Source organism: Triticum aestivum, chromosome 2B, assembly GCF_018294505.1.
Source record: "Triticum aestivum cultivar Chinese Spring chromosome 2B, IWGSC CS RefSeq v2.1, whole genome shotgun sequence".
Classification (NCBI taxonomy): Eukaryota; Viridiplantae; Streptophyta; class Magnoliopsida; order Poales; family Poaceae; genus Triticum; species Triticum aestivum.
Window position 1 is genome coordinate 681,156,513 of NC_057798.1, and position 20,653 is coordinate 681,177,165.

At 57.4% G+C, this 20,653-nt stretch overlaps 1 protein-coding gene across 1 annotated transcript; it reads left to right on the top strand.

The window, feature by feature from the left end:
- Positions 1 to 9,351: 9,351 nt before the first annotated feature.
- Positions 9,352 to 10,092, top strand: LOC123042062 (FCS-Like Zinc finger 2-like). The gene has a single exon (XM_044464589.1). It carries the CDS (start codon positions 9,467 to 9,469, stop codon positions 9,758 to 9,760), a length of 294 nt encoding a protein of 97 aa, XP_044320524.1. The 5' UTR covers positions 9,352 to 9,466; the 3' UTR covers positions 9,761 to 10,092.
- The last annotated feature ends 10,561 nt before the right edge of the window (positions 10,093 to 20,653 follow it).

A 20,653-nucleotide genomic window follows, 5' to 3' on the forward strand; every position in this document is an offset into this window, starting at 1 on the left:
GGTGACCTGCACATTGCTGATGACTGGGGAACAGAGCATTGGGAGGACCCCAGCTGTTGCTGCCCACTTGAGCTGATCCACCTGAGAGGGCGCGTGGCCTCAAGCTTGGGGAGGACATCATTCACCTCGTGAGCAAACTGCTTGAAGATGCGCTGAGAGTCTGGGGCTCGAGCTCCGCCCAGGATGCAAGCGATTGCGCGCGGCTCCTGGAAGACCCCAGCCCCCTCATCCTGATGCTGGTCTTCATTCCTCCTTGGTGGTGGTGGCAGAGGAGGGACGCCTGCGTTTCCTTGCGGGCGATCCTCACGAGGCTGATCCCTCCAACCTCCGTTGCGAGGTGGGTCCTGCCAGCGGTCCTCACGAGGTCGATCACGCCACCCTTGGCGAGGTCCATAGTCTTTCCATCGTCCTCCACCTCTTCCTCCTCGGCCATAGCCCCGATCGTTGCGCTCTGGGCGTCGGCCGGTACGTCCATCTCGCACAGCCCTGAGCTCTTGGCATTCGTTGGTGTTGTGGGTGTGAAGGTCGTGGTACACGCAGTACCGGCTGCCCTTGGAATACTCCGGCTGATCCCTGCCTCGCTTGGTGCCTGGCTCCGCCGCAAGCACGGCTGCACCTTTGCGCTTCACATCCTTGGCCTTGGGCTTCTTCTCTTCTGGATCGGCAGCTGGAAGCTCGAGGAGCGAGAGGCGCCCTTCCTCAGCCCTAGCGCACTTGGTCGCCAGGTTGAACAGCTCCAGCGAAGTGCACAGGTCTTCATGGATTGCTAGCTCCTCTTTCATCTTGATGTCGCGCACGCCATCGGAGAAGGCTGAGATGATGGCTTCCTCAGACACCATGGGGATCCTGAGGCAGGCGTTGTTGAAGCGCTGTATGTACTTTTGCAGGGTCTCTCCTGGTTGTTGCTTGATGCGGCGCAAGTCATTGATGGCCGGGGGCCGGTCGCGAGTGCCCTAGAAATTGGCGATGAAGCAAGCACGCATCTCGTCCCAGGAGTAGATCGTGCTGGGACGCAGGTTTAGGAGCTAGGTGCGGGCGCCATCCTTAAGTGCCATGGAAAACCAGTTCGCCATAACCTTTTCATCCCCGTTGGCCGCCTCGATGCCCAGCTCGTAGAGCTGGAGGAACTCCGCAGGGTCGGTAGTACCGTCGTAGCGAGGAGGCAGATCCGGCTTGAACTTGCCCGACCAGGCCATGCTACGCAGCTCGGCGGTGAAGGCGTGGCAGCCTGCGGTGGCTACAGGGGGCCTTTGGTGATGAAGGGCTTGATCTTAGAGGTCTCCACACACCGCCGCCAGCAGCGGCGCGGGGTCTTGGCGTGCTGGAGCAGGAGCGCCGTCATGGCGTGCTGGCGTTGGGAGCGTGCGAGCACCTTCTTGTGGGCGAGGGACCTCTTGGCAGCTCTTTTCTTGCTGCACGGGCGCTGGACGCGGTGGGTCTCGTCCAGGGGCCACGCGCCTTGGGGCCAGAGCGCCTTTTTGAGGAGGAGGCAGCGGAGGTGCCTCTGGAGCTGCGTTGCCTGCGCAGGGCGGAGGGCGATGCAGCGAGAGGGATGGCGCAGGGGAGCCCCCTGCGGCGCTGACGAGCTCGGTGATGAGGGCGAGCCACTCCTCGTAGAGGTCGTCGACGGGGCGGTAGTATAGGAGCTCACGTGCCAGGAGCAGCGCGGCGTGCGCGTCCGCAAGAGCGCGATAAGCGTGCGACGACAAGCCTGCTAGAGTCAGCGACGGGGTGGCGGTGCGGCCTTCTCGCCGCACCGAGGGATGCAGCAACAACGCGTGCTGCTCGATCCCCGCCGGGCCGATGGCGGCATGGGCGCAGGCGATGGGGAACGACGGGGAGGCCAGCCGACGGGGGCCGTCTGGGCGACATGGGCTGCGAGAGCAGCCCGGCGCTCGGCGCGGGCTCGGCGAGCGTCAGACATGGGCGCGACGGACGATGAAACGCGAGACGGCGGAAGACACGATTCCGGCGCACCCCTACCTGGCGCGCCAAATGTCGGATTTCGGGTTCCGGCAGACCCTTGAGGTTCGAACTCTGGGGTGCGCACGAAGATCTCTCTCCTACCAACTCACGTCTTGAAGCCTCGTAAGAAATCTAAGCTAGAAAGATGAACAACACAAGGGACGCAAGGTTTATACTAGTTCGGGCCACCGTTGTGGTGTAATACCCTACTCTAGTTTGTGGTGTGTGTGTGGATTGCCTCAGGGGCTAAAGAGGAACAATACAAAGGGAGAACAGCCTCGTGAAGGGTGTTCTTGAGCTGGTGCGATGAACTGCTTGGGTGAGTTCAGTCGCCTCTCTCTCTCTAGTCTACCCAAAATCGGGCTCTCTCTACTCTGTGGTGGCTAGCTCTATTTATAGAGGCCCTGGGCCTCTTCCCAAATAATGAGCGGGAAGGGCGCCAACAATTGGCCATTTTGAAGGGGAACATCTAGTACACTTATCCTGACCAAAGTTGGTCTTCGACTGCCAAAGGCTCTGACGGTGATGCCGTCCTGGGCTCCACGGTGACCTCCATCCTGCCGTTCCGATGGTCTTGGTCTTGTTGCACCGAAGCGGTAACCTTTGCCTGATGCCTTGGCCTGTGCTTGCCCCCTTTGCACTGAAGGGGAAACAAGGACACTATGTAGGCCGGCGCCCGCCTGGTTTCGATCGTCATGGCTTGCGTCACGGGCACCTCGCGAGGTACCCAGCCTTGATCTCTCCGCCTCCTCGCGAGCCCGCCTGATGAGACTGCTCCCGAGGAAGCTTCCTATCGTCCGCCCTGCAAGGCTTCGCCCCTCGCGAGGGTCTTGAGCTTGAGCTGATGAAGCTGGGCTGCACTGGGCCTTCGCTTGAGCCACGCTGCAGGCCGCATGCAGGCAAGTCTGGGGACCCCCATTCCCAGAACGCCGACAACGCCTACTTAATTGTGCTAAACTTAACAAGGTTTTCGACATACCTTGATTGTCCTCCAACTGCTTCTTCACCCGGGCAAGTTCTTCTTTGGCCCGCTCCAGACTCTGTTTCAGTCCGGATACTTCCGCAGTATGAGAGGCGGCAGTCGCTGTAGACGCCTATTTATAAAAGAAAAGATACATGTCATCGAGTCTCCTGAGGAAGTAAATTTGATCCCCTGTCCGGTTCCTCCTTTCACCAGATAGTGTATCAGGGGCTACTATCTACACTATGACAAATCCCCTAAAAAACTTACCTCCAAGCCTTTTATAAGGCTGATGCAGGATTCATTCAGACCAATTTCAGCAGCCTGAACCATCTCAATTACCACGCCCATAAGGGTGCGATGTTCATCAATGATGGAAGCGCTCTTTAGTGTTGTCAATAAGCTGCCCGGCACCTCTGGCTAGGCAGAGGTTGCCGGTGGAGCAGGATCACCTCCTCTAGTCAAGGGGAGCTGCCCGCCTGAACCCGGAGCCTCAAAGGTCTCTGGAGCTGTGTCCGGCTGTGGGCCGAATCCAATGTTGCCCCCGCCATCGACACTCAGTGGAGCCGCCACTCCCGTGTATCCGGGCCTGAGGTACGCCCCTCCTGGTTTAGCTCCTTGTGGGACAACACCTCGGTGTCATGTCCGAGCTTCGAGGAAGGGGCCCTCGGAGGTGTCTCGCTCTCAAGGGCATCTGAGCCCAACGAATCCTCCGATGAGGACTGTTCGGCACGAGACCTGGCCGGGCTGCAAAAAGTATGGCACTAATTAATTTGTGCCTTGGTAATCCGGGAAGCATAGACGCGTTCAGATTTTGTGCACTTACGAATTTTCCAGGGGCTAGGCCCTGAGATCCCACTCTGGGCTGCTGTCGGTAGCCGTAGTGGACGCCTCTAGCAGGGGAGTTTTTCCCCTCTTAGGCACTCCAGAGATGAGGAGGCCGTCCTTTTCTTTCCTCCCCCCTTGGGGGACTCATCTTCCTCCTCCTCTTCCTCTTCAGAGGAGAGAGGGGTACTGGAGTCTTCGGATTTTGTATCCGAAGCCCCGCGACGATGCAGGCCGCCCCTGGTCTCCTTGGCCTCCTTATGGGCCTCTTTCTTTGGCGCCTTGTAAGGCGCCGGGACCAGCATCTTCGTCAGAAGTGGTCCGGCCGGTTCTTCTGGCAGCGAGGCTGGAAAATGTATCTGCCCCGCCTTCTTCGTCCATCCCTAAGATGATTATGGGATGCATGTTAGGGCACCTTCCCCGGGATATAACAATTAAACATATGGATGGGCAAAATATAATGACTACTTACCGGACTCGCGGGGCGGGACAGTTGGTACCCGCGGTCCGCGGCGGAGTCCGGCCACAGTCTACCGGACTTAAAAAGCAACTTCCAGATGTCCTTGTGCGATGAGCTGTAAAGCTCTGACAGGGTCTTGGGCTCGGCTGGGTCATACTCCCACAAATTGCAGGCTCGGTGCTGACAGGGAAGAACCAAGCGGACCAACATCACCTGGACTACATCAACAAGCCTGATGGCCTTATCTTCCATACCTTTGACGCGAGTCTGGATCATCGTCAGTTTGTCGGATGAGGACCAGTTCAAGCCCTTCTCGGGCCAGGACATAAGCCACAAAGGGGCTCCGTATTGGAACTCGGAAACAGCGGCCCACTTTTTGCCGCGCGGTTCACTGATATAGAACCACTGTTGCTGCCACTCCTTGACGGAATCATTGAAAGTACCTGTTGGCCATGTGACCTTGGGCATCCTGCTCACCATGGAACCTCCGCACTCGGCGTGCTCGCCGTTCACCACCTTGGGCTTCACATTTAAGATCTTCAGAGATAAGCCGAAGTGTGGCACGAGGCGGAGAAAGGCCTCGCACACGATAATAAACGTCGAGATGTTGAGGAAGGAATTTGGGATAGATCGTGGAAATCGATCCCATAGTAATACATGACGCCACGAACAAATGGGTGAAGGGGAAACCCGAGCCCGCGGACAAAATAAGGAAGGAACACGACCCTCTCATGGGACTCCGGAGTAGGGACAATCTATCCCGCTGCCGGAAGGCGGTGGCCGATATTCTGGGCCAGGTACCCGGCCTCCCGAAGGTTTTTGATGTCCTTCTCCTGGACAGTAGAGGCCATCCACTTGCCTCCTCCTCTGGATCCGAACATTTTCGGAGGAACCCTCGATGGTGGAGAAGATGAACGCTCGGGCGTTAGGGATCAGGCGAAAGAGAATGGACGAGCAGAAGGAGAAGGCGTGGGTAAAAAGGGAGAGGCCTTTCCTCTTTATAAGGACAATGAAACTATGTGCCTCGCCGCTTGCCTAATAAAACCTGCTCGTTCCCCACTCACCGCGTTTGGTGGTGCGGTTGGGTTACCCACACCCGTATTGATGAGAATCCCGCAATGAGGGGGACACGATATCTGCTTTCACAAGACATTCCTAAGAAACCGCCTCGCAATGTGTGCGGTGGCTAGTTATAAAAAACGGTTCGAATAAAAGTCGGGCCGCAGCATGATGTCACACTACCAGTTGTCAGCACGTTAGATTCGTGGATTATTATTCTTTATACGGTGGTATATGAAATTTGTCTTGCAAAGCCGGACACGGTCCTATTGTTCGGAATTTATCTTGGAGTATTCGGAGATGGAACCTGCCTTGCAATGGCGAAGACAATCTGCGCGCCGGACTCAATGTCATTGAAGCCTGGTTCAGGGGCTACTGAGGGATTCCTAGATAAGGGGGTATCCAGACAGTCGGGCTATGTACTTTGGCCGGACTGTTGGACTATGAAGATACAAGATTGAAGACTTCGTCCCGTGTCCGGATGGGACTCTCCTTTGCGTGGAAAGCAAGCTTGGCGATTCAGATGTAGATCTCCTTCTCTGTAACCGACTCTGTGTAACCCTAGCCCTCTCCGGTGTCTATATAAACCGGAGGGTTTAGTCCGTAGGAAAACAACAATCATACCATAGGCTAGCTTCTAGGGTTTAGCCTCTACGATCTCGTGGTAGATCAACTCTTGTAATACTCATATCATCAAGATCAATCAAGCAGGAAGTAGGGCATTACCTCCATCGAGAGGGCCCGAACCTGGGTAAAACGTCGTGTCCCTAGTCTCCTGTTACCATTAGCCTTAGACGCACAGTTCGGGACCCCCTACCCGAGATCCACCGGTTTTGACACCGACAGGGACCTCGTTTGCAAACCAAAGAACAAGGGCGGCTTGGGAGTGCTCAATCTAAACAAATTTGCTAGGGCCCTGAGACTTCGATGGTTATGGTTTGAGTGGAAAGATAAGAGCAAGCCATGGATTGGTATGGGAGTGCTGTGCACGGATGACGACCATCATTTCTTTGCGGCGGCCACTATAGTCACTGTTGGAAATGGAAGGACAACAAGGTTCTGGAATTCATCTTGGCTAGGAGGAGTGTGCCCTTGTGACATCGCTCCCGGTCTCTACGATCTCTCTCGCAAGAAAAACTCCTCGGCTCAGCAAGCTATGGCCAACAATCAATGGATTGCGAATATTGACACCTCCAATGGCCTCTCCCTTGAACACATCCAACAGTTTGCTAACCTTTGGGGTAAACTAGCAACGGTGGCACTCGATGACGACGTTGAAGACTCAATTATATGGAAGTTCACCAAAGATGGGATAGATTATGCATCCTCTGCTTACAAGGCTCAATTTGAAGGCGTCACCATCTCGGACCTTGTCCATTCAGTGTGGACGATGTGGGCGCCCCCTCGGTGCAAGTTCTTTGCTTGGCTCGTTCTTCAAGATAGGATTTGGATTTCGGACCGCTTGAGCCGCCGTGGTTGGCCTAATTGCGGTCTATGCCCTCTTTGTAGGCAAACCCAAGAAACCGCGGCTTGTCTACTCTTCCAGTGCCGCTACACCATGGCGCATTTGGAATGATGTCCTCACATGGCTCGGCATGCATCACATCACCACGTCTACTTGGGTGACAAGGGTTTCGGTCAGAGAATGGTGGAATGCTAACCTGCAGATCCGCCTCGGCTCGCCCATGGCACTCGCCTCCCTCATGATGCTCATCTCTTGGGAGGTTTGGTCGGAGCGCAATGCTAGAGTCTTTCGCAACTCAGCGGCCCCTTCATGACCATCATCGACAAAATCAAGCAGGAGGTATCGCTTTGGGCTTTGGCTGGAGCGAAACATTTGGGTGCTGTAATGCCGCGAGAGTAGTCCTTTTATCGCCGCTTTGCGGTTTCTGTCTAAAACTTTCTCCCTTAATCAATGAAATGGCAAGTCTTTTGCCTTATTTACAAAATAACCATTGAGCAGCGGCCCTAGCATGGTTGTGTTCTCAGGTTGGATTGGATGCATCGGAGGAAGTCACAACACAAGACGAAGAGGAGCAACAGATGTGCATGCTCCGGTGGGAGTAATGCTAGAGTCACGGGCAAGGTTTTACAGAGTTCACGGGTTGATCTTAACTGGCCTTTGCTAATTGGATTAGGGAGGTTGGAGGGGCCCACACCCCTGAAAATCAGGGGGGGGGGTAATTTGTGTGAAGAGAGCCCGCAAAGGTCCGCTGTTTGTCCGTTGATGTAGGATTGTCGCTCCGGTGATCCTGTCGACGAAGATGACCGCGTCACGAGCGCCCATGGTGCCGACCTAGTTATACCAACTTCCCAAGCCATGCTTCCGCCAGATACGTGGAGCGCCGGAGCCGCCGTTGCAGCATCAGCCTTCACAGCAGCCAGCCGCCATCTGCATCTCGTCGAACACGTTGCCCAAAGATCCACGGGAACGGAACCCCGCCGCCGTCGTCAGCCGCCCGGGTAAACCCGATGATGCCGACCGGCGACGACGAGGGCAGGGCGCACAGGGACGACGCCGGAAAAAGCGGATCGAGCGCCGCCCGAGTCGCCCAGGCGGACGAGGCGGGGGCAGTTTTTTCCTTCCCATTTTTCTCTAGCAGCGTGTTTCACCATGAAGTTCCAAGACAGCAAATGGCTGTTGCACGCATTGCTTGTAGCTGCCGCTGGCTGGTGCGCCACCCATCGCTGAGTCAGAGCCATCAGGAGTTGATGTATCATGGCTTGGCGCGCTGGTTGGCGTCGACATACAACAACCAATGGTGCGCCCGTCACCACCAAGTAGGCCGAGACTCGTTGAGTATGCAGCATCGTGCACGGCCTCTTTTTTGTTCCTGGAAGCTGTCCTACGAAAATTAGCTAGCCCAGTACTCCAAGGTTTGTTGTGAGCAGTCTGACAGCGAATGCTGCCAAAAGAAATTGCCGTGCGTGTCAGCAATGTTTATGCTCACCCTATCAAAGAGAAAGGTGTCGATCTTCTCCCGATGTTTGCACACTTCGATGATGCTTACGTCCAATTCGTCAGTGTTACTCGAGCTTGCCGCAAAAACAAATTGCTCGCAGATCTCGAGAAAAGCTGCCCCCGCAAAAACAAACTGTTCACAAGTTGCTGCCGTGGCGTGCATGCCCGGATGCACCACACCTCAAGATTCCCACCCGTATGACACTAACTTAGAGGGGACCTCGAATTATTTTTCTGTTGATTTTTTCTTCATTTATTATGTTTGATAGAAAAATCACAGATACAGTACAGTGCACGATAGGCATTGATGTCTATTACTCCCTCCGTTCGGAATTACTTGTCTCGAAAATGGATGTATCTAGATCTAGATACATCCATTTTCGAGACAAGTAATTCCGAACGGAGGGAGTACTCATGAGCGTGGCCAAGCATGTGGGGCACCTGTCCCGTATGTTGGCAAAAAGCCTGGCGCGCTAATTAACATCACTAAGCATTAGCACTAGTTTAAGCAAAGCTGCCTAGTTTTATACTGATAAAAGTACAGGCAGAATACATTGGCGCCCAAGTCTCCGACTAGAGGAGGCACCACGAATCCTTCAGTTCTTCTGCAATGATCATAGACGGGAATACTGACCAACTCCCAGCACAAGCTGACGGGTTTTTTAATCGGCTGTAGAATGACGAGTTCTTAATAAAAGCGAGTTGCACAATATTACAAAAGCTTCTCGAATTTAGGAACTTTTTTATAAACCTTGTTATCGATTTACCTATTCAAGTAGTTTTCAAAAAATAGCACACTTACATCAACAGGGACGTTCAAGAGCGATGTCTGCTATCTCATCTTGGGGGCCTAGGTCGACCTCTTCACAGACATAGCACGATCGCCGTCGTTTTCGTCTCGGTGCATGCGTGTCCCACGTCCACCATGAAAGCCAACCACTGCACTCCACCGTGGCCCATGCGCGAATAAACAAGCCGAACCGCTCCATCACCCATGGCTACCCACGCCCCGGCCGTCCGGCGCGCGGTATCGCCCGACCCGTGGGCGCACCGGACCACAGTTTCCGGACGGCCTTGCCGTGTCCGTCCCCGCGCACCATATATACCCGGCCTTTCCCCTTCCGCTTCACCCACCCAACTCATTTGCTCGCTCTCCTCTTCCTCCCTCTCCCCGCACCAAAAGCAGCAAGCTCTGCTCAGCATTTTGCTCGAAAGAAACCTACGCACACATACCATGGCGGCATCAGCGGCCTGCTCCTTCTTCTTCTTCGACGCCGAGCCGCTCAGCGAGCCCGGCATGCCGGCGCAGGACGCGTGCGCGCTCTGCACCAAGCCGCTGGCGCGCGACAGCGACATCTTCATGTACAAGGGCGACACGCCCTTCTGCAGCGAGGAGTGCCGCGACGAGCAGATGCAGCTCGACGCCATCGCCGCCAGGCAGGCCGCCCGGAGGCAGCAGCGGTTCTCGTCGGGAACGGAGGCCCGCAGCGGGCACCAGGAGTCCAGGAAGGTGTCCGTCGCGAGCTAGCCGGCAAAGCACGCCGCCCCGTAGAGTAGAGCTCGGCTTGAATCAACGGGATCCCAAGAGTCACCGATCTGGCGAGACCAAGGAGATTGATCTCTCCGCTTCGTCTCGCCCGAGCCGGAGGAGCAGTGAAGGATCTGAGAAAGTTCATGCGCTGAGGCTCCGGCCATCTGGGTCGCCCACTGGACGCCTCCTTCTCCTGGCTCCGACTGGCTCCTTTTTGCCTCTGTGTGCGTGCGTGATTGTTTGAGGCTTTTGAGCCACGGTTGTCGCAACACCATATGTAAATCCAAACCATCTGGAAATCCCTGTTTCAACACAAATTTTTGCCCAAAGATCGTCATGGCTTGTCTCAGCTTTACGTTTTCTGACCACCGTTCATCTTTCGATCGATCAAGCATGTGCCTTAACGTTAACCCAGTATTCCTAGAGAATCTAGTTGCGTTAGTGCATGCTACAGCAAAAGGTGGGGAATATAGACATGAAAAAGGATTCGTTAAGCATTCACTTCACTTTTGTGTTGTCGTTGATTGAGCGAATTTTCTCCTCTCCTGTAGTCAAGAATCAAGATGGGAGGGATTTAACTCCATGTTCGCCTGCCCATGAACGAATATTACTACTGCCATGGCGCTCCACAGGCTGATGACCGTGGAACGAATAGTACTGCAAAGGGGGAAATGGAAAATAGAGGACGAGATAGAGATTCGCTATACATTCACATTATTTTGTGGTGTTGTTAATGAGATGATTAAACGATTTCCCTTGATCCGCTAGATCATGATGATAGGGATTGAACTCCACTTTGACTGGGCATGCACGAACGGGAGTACTACTCTACTTTCGTCTAGAGTATTGTATCCTCTGACGACCAATTCATGTTAAATGCATGAAGCAGAAACAAAAAAAAAATATTTCACCACAAATCATACTCCCATTTTAAAAGTTGCACACAAACTCTACATGCTACAGTACTTCATTTGCATCGCAACCACACATACTGTTCTAGCTAACTTTTCGAAAGATCCAGCATTATTGTTGGCTTGTCATTGATTTAGCAGAGGAGAGTTAAAACAAAACACAGAGGTGCTCTTTGACAAGAGCATGCCCGGAGGCAAAAAGGATAAAAGGCTACTCTCTCCCAAACTGGGCCCCAACAGGGTGCGCTAAGCATTTAGGCCCTGCAATATTCCAGAGCTCTAAGTGTGTTATTACACGTCTAATGACATTGTCCGGGGATGCAACTTTTCCTTTAAAGATGCAGTCGTTCCTCTCCCTCCAAATTTCGAGCATGATGATCGAGGCCGCGGCCTTTTGAGCCTTATCGTTGCCAAATTTTTGCAGGAAAAGTTGCACGCTTTGGGTTGAGCTGCCGTTGTTACTCCAGAGATTGGGGTTCAAAGGGGCGCAACCATTCCAAGTTGCCGCGTTCCTCAAAATCTCCAGGGTGAGGGGTGTCGGCGTTCTGGGAACGGGGGTACCCAGACTTGCCTGCCTGCGGCCTACAGCGTGGCTCAAGGAGTGACCCAGTACGGCCCATCTTCGACAACACAAGCTCAAGACCCTCGCGAGGGGCCAAGCCTCGCGGGACGGACGACAGGAAGTTTCCTCAGGCGCAGCCTCGTCAGGCTGGCTCGCGAGGAGGCGAAGAGATCACGGCGGGGTACCTCACGAGGTGCCCGTGACGCAAGCCATGACGATCGAAGCCAAGCGGGCGCCAGGGGGGCGCCGGCCTGGGCAGTGTCCTTGTTTTCCCTTCGGTGCAAAGGGGGCAAGCACAGGTCAAGGCATCAGGCAAAGGTTACCATTTCGGTGCAACAAGACCAAGACCAGCAGAACGATAGGATGGAGGTCATCGTGGAGCCCAGGAAGGCATCATCGTCAGAGCCTTTGGCAGGCGAGGACCAACTTTTGTCAGGATAAGTGTACTAGATGTTCCCCTTCAAAATGGCCAATTGTTGGCGCCCTTCCCGCTCAATATTCGGGAAGAGGACTAGGGCCTTGCTCTATAAATAGGACTAGCCGCTCTCAAGGCGGGGGGATTGGAGATCGACCATTTGAACCTTAGCCAGAACCACCCACACCAACACAAGAACTCCTCCCCTCGCGAGGCTGTTCTTCGTTGTATTGTTCATCATCAACCCCTGAGGCAATCCACACACCACACACTGGAGTAGGGTATTACACCACAATGGTGGCTTGAACCAGTATAAACCTTGCGTCCCTTGTGTTGTTCTTCGTGTAGCTTAGATCCTTTGCGAGGACGAGACGTGAGCCAGTAGAGGCGTGATCTCTGCACGCACCCCAGTGTTCGAACCTCAAGGGTCTGCCGGAACCCGAAATCCGACATTTGGCACGCTAGGTAGGGATGCGCCGGAATCACGCCTTCCGCCTTCTTGCGTTTCGCCGTCCGTCGCATCCATGTCTGACGCTCGTCGAGCCCACGCCGAGCGCCGGGCTGCTCTCGCCACCCGGGTCGCCCAGGCGGTGCCCGTCGGCGGACGCCCCCGTCGTTCCCCGTCGCCTGCCGCCAACGCCGTCACCGTCCCGGCGGGGAACAAGCAACAAGCATCATCCCTGCATCCTTCGGTGCGGCGAGAAGGCCGCACCGCCACCCCGTCGCTGACTCCAGCCGGTTCGTCGTCCCACCCCCGTCGCGCCTCCGCGGACGCGCACGCCGCGCTGCTCCTGGCGCGAGAGCTCCTGCACTACCGCCCCGTCGACGACCTCTACGAGGACTGGCTCGCCCGCATCACCGAGCTCGTCAGCGCTGAAGGGGGCTCTCCTATGCCCTCTCTCTCGCTGCCTCACCCTCCATCCTGCGCAGGAGGCGTGGATCAGGAGGTGCCTCCGCCATCTCCTCCCCAAGAAGGCGCCCTGGCTCCACAGCGCACGGCCCCGGGACGAGACCCACCGCGTCGGTGCCCGCGCGACAAGAAAAGAGCTGCCAAGAGATCCCTCGTCCCCAAGAAGCTACCCGCGTGCTCCCTGCACCGGCACTTCATGACCGCCCTCCTGCTCCATTGTGCCAAGACCCCGCGTTGTTCCTGGCGGCAGCGCGCGGAGACCTCCAAGATCAAGCCATTCGTCACCAAAGGCCTCATGTGGCCACTGCGGGCTGTCGTGCCTTCACCGCCGAGCTGTGCAGCGTAGGTTGGTCGGGCAAGTTCAAGCCTGATCTGCCTCCACGCTACGACGGCATGGCAGATCCTGCGGAGTTCCTCCAGCTCTACGAGTTGGGCATCGAAACCGCCAACAGGGACGAGAAGGTCATGGCGAACTGGTTTCCCATGGCGCTCAAGGACGGTGCCCGCACCTGGCTCCTGGCACGATTTCCTCTTGGGATGAGATGCGCACTGGCTTCATCGCCAACTTCCAAGGCACTCGCGACCGGCCCCCGGCCATGAGCGACCTTCGCCGTGTCAAGCAACAGCCAGGAGAGACCCTGCAGAAGTACATCCAGCGTTTCAACAACGCTCGCCTCAAGATCCCTAGGGTGACTGAGGAAGCCATCATCTCAGCCTTCTCTAACGGCGTGCGTGACATCAAGATGAAAGAGGAGCTAGCAATCCATGAAGACCTGTGCACATCCCTGGAGCTGTTCAACTTGGTGACCAAGTGCGCCAGGGCTGAGGAAGGGCGTCTCTCCCTCCTCGAGCTTCCGGCTGCCGATCTAGAAGAGAATAAGCCCAAGGCCAAGGACGTGAAGCGCAAGGGGGCTGTTGTGTTTGCAGCAGAGCCAGACACCAAGCGAGGCAGGGATCAGCCTGAGTCATCCAAGGGCAGCCGGTACTGCGTGTACCACGACCTCCACACCCACAACACGAACGAATGCCAAAAGCTCAGGGTCGTGCGAGATGGGCGTATCGGCCGACGCCCCGAGCGCAATGACAGGGGCTATGGTCGAGGAGGAGGAAGAGGTGGAGGACGATGGGAAGACCGTGGCCCTCGCCAAGGGTGGCGTGACCGACCTCGCGAGGACCGCTGACAGGACTAGCCTCGCGAGGGAGGCTGGAGGGATCAGCCTCGTGAGGATCGCCCTCAAGGCAACGCAGGCCTCCCTCCTCTGCCACCGCCACCGAGGAGGAATGAAGACCATCATCAAGACGAAGGGGCTGGGGGCTTCCAGGAGCCGCACGCAATCGCTTGCATCCTGGGCGACGCTCAGGCCCCAGCCTCTCAGCGCATCTTCAAACAGTTTGCTCGTGAGGTGAATGCAGTCCTCCCCAGGCTTAAGGCCACATGCCCTCTCAGGTGGTCAGTGTGCGCTATCACCTTGAGCTCAGCGGATCAGCCCAAGTGCGCAGCCACGGCCGGAGTCCTCCAGATGCCTTGCTCCCCGATCATCAGCAATGTGCAAGTCACCAGGACCCTCATCGATGGCGGAGCGGGACTCAACGTCCTATCCGTCGAGATATTCAACAATCTCCAAGTGCCATACGATCAGTTTCAGCCAACCAAGCCCTTCTCAGGAGTCACTGATGGTTCCACCGTTCCAATAGGGCAAGTTCGCCTTCCTGTCACCTTTGAGCAGCGCAACAACTACCGCACCGAGCTCATCGACTTCGACGTCGCCCACATTCGCCTGCCATACAATACCATCCTCGGGTACCCAGCTCTGGCCAAGTTCATGGCAGTGAGTCATCACGGCTACAATGTCCTCAAGATGCCAGGAAGCGGTGGAGTCATCACGGTGCCTTGTGAGGAGAGGGATGCAGTGTGTTCTCTTGAGCGTGCTTTTCACGCCGCAGCAATCGAAGACCCAGATCACAGGAGCGGAAGACTTCCCGAGGCAGTCCCTAAGAAGAAGAAGGCATCACCTGGTCCGAACCCCCAGGAGGTAGGCCCCTCCAGTGGCGATGTGTCAGGATCCGCGCCCATTCAAGGGGCGCCTCCTTCTCTCGCATAGGAAGGCGCGCCCGGCGCCCTCCTCGGGCAAGGCTCGAGGGCTCTCTCCTGGAGGGCCATCGACTTTGCCAAGGTCACGAGGGAGGTGCTCGGGCACCACTTGGAGGCGTGCTTCAAAGCACGTTCCCTCAGGAAGGAGCAAGGCAAGGAGGGCCAAGCCCTCGGGAGTTCATCGCGAGAAGCATTCAGGAGCTGCAGGAGTCAAGAGTCATGAGTGGCAGCCGCCGCTTACCCGCCGTAGCTCCCCATCCAGGCAAGGATGGTGGGCTGCGCATCTGCATCGACGTACCAGGGCTCAACCGAGCCGCATCTCAAGAGCGCCTCTGGCCTTTGCGTGTGGGGCGTTGTGAGGGTCCAGCTCACAACTATGTTCGCATGCCTTTTGGCCTGGCGAACGCAGCTGCCGCTCATCAGCGCCTGCTGAGGAGCATTCTAGAGGCTCAAGAGGTCAGGCATTCCGCAGTCCTGGCAGAGATGGAGATGTCCCTTGAAGAGCCGCCTGCGCCCCCGGAGCCTTCCGAGGCTTCTGGGCCTGGGGGCTCGTGAGGATCGGCTTCTGCAGCGCACGTCGTCCGCTACTTCAGCATTCCTCCGTCTCCAACATCATCAGGTGACATCCTTCAAGTTTCATTTTTAGCTGGGAGCGCCCCCAGGGCTGCATCATTCCCAGGCCGCGTGGGTCCGTCCCTGCTGCATGTATCTCTTTTGTTCATGCCTTTAGGTTACTCTGTTGGGGGCGCCCCTCGGCTGCATTATCCCCAAGCCACTCGGGCCTGACCCAGCGGCATGTATCTTTCTCGCATCTATTCAGGTCGTGCATTTGACCCGCCATGATTATTGCTTGATGCCTGTGACGGCGCCCTTCTTCCCTCATGCTAGCCGCTTGCACGTTAAAAGGGGGGTACCTGAGCATCGCGACTCACGGGCTCTTACTGGCTCTCCAGCCCTCACTCCTGGCCTTGTCCACGGCATCGCAACCTGGCACACCAGCGACGGCTGAGCTTGCTCGAGGGCCGGGACCTGAGGACGTAGAGCGTTGGCATCTAACCAATTTTGCAGGAGCATATTACAAACAAAGGCCCAGAGCCAGGCGCAACCCGCCTTGAGGTAGGGCCCCGTGAGTCCCGCGCTGGCTCACGGGTGCCCAGATACACCTCGTCAGTCCCTACTGTGCCAGCCACGTGTCAGGGCGGGGGTGTACACACCCCGAGGGCTCCTCCCGGAGGGGAGACCCCTCCCACGCACCAGTGGAAGCACCATGCTCCGCGCTAGCTAACGACACTGCCGAGGAGCGGCTATGCCCGTACACATACGAAAGCGCTATGCTACGTGCTGGTGATAAACAATTGAGGGTAGCCCACGGCCGCATCAACCTCAGGGAGCCAAGAGCTCAGTGTCCGGCCCTATCGTAACGCCTCCCCACGGGACTGCCACGTGAGGGGGCTGGACACGGGGGCTACGCCCGGGTCACGCCCGGGCGCACGCCACCCAGGCAGGCCCCTCGGGCCTAGTTCGTCGCGTGCCCCTCCCTGAGTGGAGCCAAGGTACGAAGGTCGTTTGAATGTCAAGAGGGACTCCTGAGCATCGCAACTCAGGAGCCTAACTGGTCACGTAGCCCCTCACTCCTTGGTCCTGTCCTGGTTTCCGGTCGAGGCTAATGGCGGTTGAGGTGTGCGCGGGGCCGGGCCCTGCCGACGTAGAACGGTAGATCCACTCCTATGCCTCCCCTCCCTAATTGTTGTTCGCGCGTCAAGGGGGACTCCTGAGCATCGCGACTCAGGAGCCTAACTAGTCACGTATCCCCTCACTCCTTGGTACCGTCCTGGTTTTCGGTCGGCGCTAACGGCGGCTGAGGTATGCGCGGGGTCGGGCCCTGCCGACGTAGAACACATGCAAGTAGGAAGGAAAAGCGCAAATCTCAAGGAATTCAAAAGCAAATATTACAGTCCACAGGTTGTTTTCACAATGCCAAACACAAGTTTAAACGCCTCCATGAGGCATGATGCATGTTGCAGGAACTAAAACAGGACAGAAGTTGTGAAGGGGTCACTTTCCGACTGTGCCATCGCTGGTGGTGGAGTTGCGCTGGGCGGCTCCACCTCCCGAAGCCCCAGGGTTGGAAGCATCTCGCCTCGGCTTGGTGCTGAAGGCGCGAAACCGTGCCAGCAGGGCTTCCGCTCGACCCTTCACTGCCTCAGCAGTGGCAGCGGCAAGCTCGCCGCTCGCAGGCTCCAGCAGGTTGTCAAGATCGACATTGGGGTCGCAAAGATAGACGTGGGTAAAGACACGCGCCAGCGCTGCAGAAGAAAGGACACGCGCTTCGGCCTTGGACGTGGGGCCAAGGTCGTCCGCGACATCTTCAAGTGTGCGGACCAGGAAGGGAAGCAACTTGGCGGGGCTATCCTTGGCGCCAGCTAGCGGCTTTTCCAGGCCGCCATCATAAAGTGTCTTCAGCGAGGCGCGAGCCCTCTCCTCCAGCTGTGCGAAGGCCACATGGTCCTCGACCAGGACCCTCGCCTTGTCGTCCAGCTTGATCCTCTCCGCCTCCAACACCTGCTCCAGCGTCTCCAACCGACCATGACATTCATCAAGCTCGGCGTCCCGGTCCCTGAAAGCAGCTTCTCGAGTCTTCATCTCGTTCTCCTTCTCCTGGCGGTCATGGACCTCCTTGGCGAGCTCGTCGTGCAGGCCTTGCAGCTCGCTCTCCAGCGCCTTGCAGCGGCCCGGACATCCGCAGCCTCACCCAAGGCGGCATCGCGAGCGGCCTTGGCTTGGAGGATGGTCTGCTTCTCCTCATCGTAGGCCGTCACGGCCTGGCTCAGCGCCGCTTGAATGGATGCGTCAGAGCGGACCCAGCCAGAGGTCAATTATAGGCGCCCGGCCACCAGGCGGGGGTCGGCGCCCTGGAGATCTTCTCGCAGCCGGTCCAGCTCAGCGGCAGCACGATCCAAGACAGCGGAAGGAGTCGCGGAACGGCGGTTGGCGGAGTCGGAGGAGAAGATGACAGCGTGATCACATCAGGCGTCGGGACCTTTTGAGCCCCGTCGGTCGCAGCAGTGGCGTCGGGCATGGATGCCTCGGGAGTCGCCTGGGCCATGGGGGTTGGGCCCACGCCGGCGCGCCCCGCCTGGCCTCGCAAGGATGACCGGGCAGGGGAGGCTCGAGCCTCGCCACCTCCTTCCTCCGCGGATGGAGGCATTGCCCCAAGCGAGGTCTCTAAGGCCCCTTTCAGCCTTTTCGCTGCAGGCACCGGCCTACCCAAAGGATGCGGACGTCAAGCCTCGGCAACAAAAACAGGAAGCGAAACAAAAATCAAGAACTTACTGGTCGTCGGTCGCGGACTCAAGCAGCCTCCGACCGAACTTGAAGCCCGAGAGCCGACTGCTGGGGTCAGCCTCAGGAGACTCAGAAGCAGGGGGCATGTCAGAAGGGTTGAAGCTGGCTTCAGGCCGCCTTGGAGCCGAAGCAGACCCGCGGGGAACTAGCCCCGTCCTGTCCTTCCTTGCGATCGGGAGCGAGCTCTCCCCGCCTCGCTCGTCGCCGGCCTCGTCGTCATCCGTCATGAGGCGGAGGGCGCGGGACGTGCGCCGAGGGAAGAACTTCCCCGACTCTCCGTCGGTCGCCTCAGAGTCAGACTCTTCTTTCTCCTCCTCTTCTTCCTCCTTCCTGCCGGAGTCCCTGGAAGACAAGTTCACCGTCGCCAAAGCCGCCAGATCCTCGGGAACTTCCGCAGGCACTAGCCCCTCCCCGTTGAAGGTGGGCATGGAGTTCACCACCTGCTCTCGATCACCATGAAGGAACAGGGGTATAGGAGCACCCTCCGGTCTCACCACGTCTCCTCCAACCAATGAGTGGAGAGCCACGGCCAGGTCTTCGTCGGCCAGGGCCTTGGGGCTCATGCGAAGGGTGGCATCTGCCGCCCCAAGCCTCCACAATGGGAGTGAGTGTTCCCCAAGCGGAGCCACCCGATGCTCCAGGAACTCCCTCAGGAGCGTCGCCCCGGTCAGCTTCACCGTCACCAGGTTGCGGCCTCAAGTCCGCGTTCATCCTCTTCAGCACCGGCTTCGCGCGGGGATCAATGAGCTCCGTGCGGGACCAAGCGTCAATGGCCTCAGGCTACCCCGTAGGTAGCACCAGCCGAGGATGGATGCGCCCAACGTCCACCATGACCCACTTGCTCTGGAAGCCTTCGATCCTCTTCCCAGGCTTCGAGATGGCATTGGAGCTGGAGTATGCGACAAAGCTCGCGCATGCGGTGATGGGCCCGCGAGAAACCCAGAGGTAAAAGTAATGGCGCGGCAAGGCCACCAAGGGCTTTACCCCAACATGAGCCTCACAATAATAGGCGAAAATCGCCAGAAGGAGAACAAAGTTGGGGTGGATGTGCAGAGCTTGCAAGTTGTATTGGCGGAGAACAGCAAGGAAGAACTCGGAAAAGGGAGGCACCAGACCGGCGACGATGAAGCTCACGAAGAGCGGGTAAAAGGTGCTCCCCTTGTCTTCAGGCAGGGCGGAGCCGACCTTGACACAACCGCCCCCTCGTTGCCTTGCACCCCCATCATCTGGCGCATGAGGGCAAGGTTCTTCTCTGACACATTCGGATGATCCACAGCGGGTGAGTACCAGGCCCCGGACGGAGTCTTGCAAGGCGCGGGATTGAAGCAGATCTGGAGGATTTCGGAAGCAGGAAGGAGGAGAGCGAGAAAGGGGATCTGGAGCAATGACTGGTGAAGGCAAAGAAGGTAAGCCTGCCCCGGGGCCGCCCTTTTGTCAAGACACAGTTGCCGAGGCATCGTGGGGAAGCAAGGATGCCCACGTCCAATCAACCGCCACGCGGCGCCCAAGGCCGGAGGCTGTTGGGGCTCGCGGCGCTTCGCACTTGCCCCTTAGCTTCTCTGCTAAGCCAAGTCCAGGCGCCTCTTAGGCCTGGGGGCTACTGTCAGCGTTTTGGGAACGGGTATACCCAGACTTGCCTGCCTGCGGCCTGTAGCGTGGCTCAAGGAGTGGCTGAGTATGGCCCATCTTCGACAACACAAGCTCAAGACCCTCGCGAGGGGCCAAGCCTCGCGGGGCAGACAACAGGAAGCTTCCTCAGGTGCAGCCTCGTCAGGCTGGCTCGCGAGGAGGCAGAGAGATCAAGACGGGGTACCTCACGAGGTGCCCGTGATGCAAGCCATGATGACCGAAGCCAGGCGGGCACCAGGCGGGCGCCAGCCTGGGCAGTGTCCTTGTTTCCCCTTCGATGCAAAGGGGGCAAGCACAGGCCAAGGCATCAGGCAAAGGTTATCATTTCGATGCAACAAGACCAAGACCAGCAGGACGGCAGGACGGAGGTCATCGTGGAGCCCAGGAAGGCGTCATCCTTAGAGCCTTTGGCAGGCGAGGACCAACTTTAGTCAGGATAAGTGTACTAGATGTTCCCCTTCAAAATGGCCAATTGTTGGCGCCCTTCCCACTCAATAATCGGGAAGAGGACCAGGGCCTTGCTCTATAAATAGGACTAGCCGCTCTCAAGGCGGGGGGGGGTCGGAGATCGACCATTCGAACCTTAGCCAGAACCACCCACACCAACACAAGAACTCCTCCCCTCGCGAGGATGTTCTTCCTTGTATTGTTCATCATCAGCCCCTGAGGCAATCCACACACCACACACTAGAGTAGAATATTACACCATAATGGTGGCCTGAACCATTATATACCTTGCGTCCCTTGTGTTGTTCTTCGTGTAGCTTAGATCCTTTGCGAGGCGACAAGACGTGAGCCGGTAGAGGCGTGATCTCCGTGCGCACCCCAGTGTTCGAACCTCAAGGGTCTGCCGGACCCGAAATCCGACAAGGGGGCATTCCCAAAAGAGATGCATCGATGGCTCGAGGCTGCGGATGCACAGCGGGCAAAAATAGCCATTGGCCCAACCTCGGCGTTGCAGCCTGTCATTGCACCACAGGCGATCAAGATGCAGCAGCCACGAGAAGATCTTCAACTTTCCGGGCG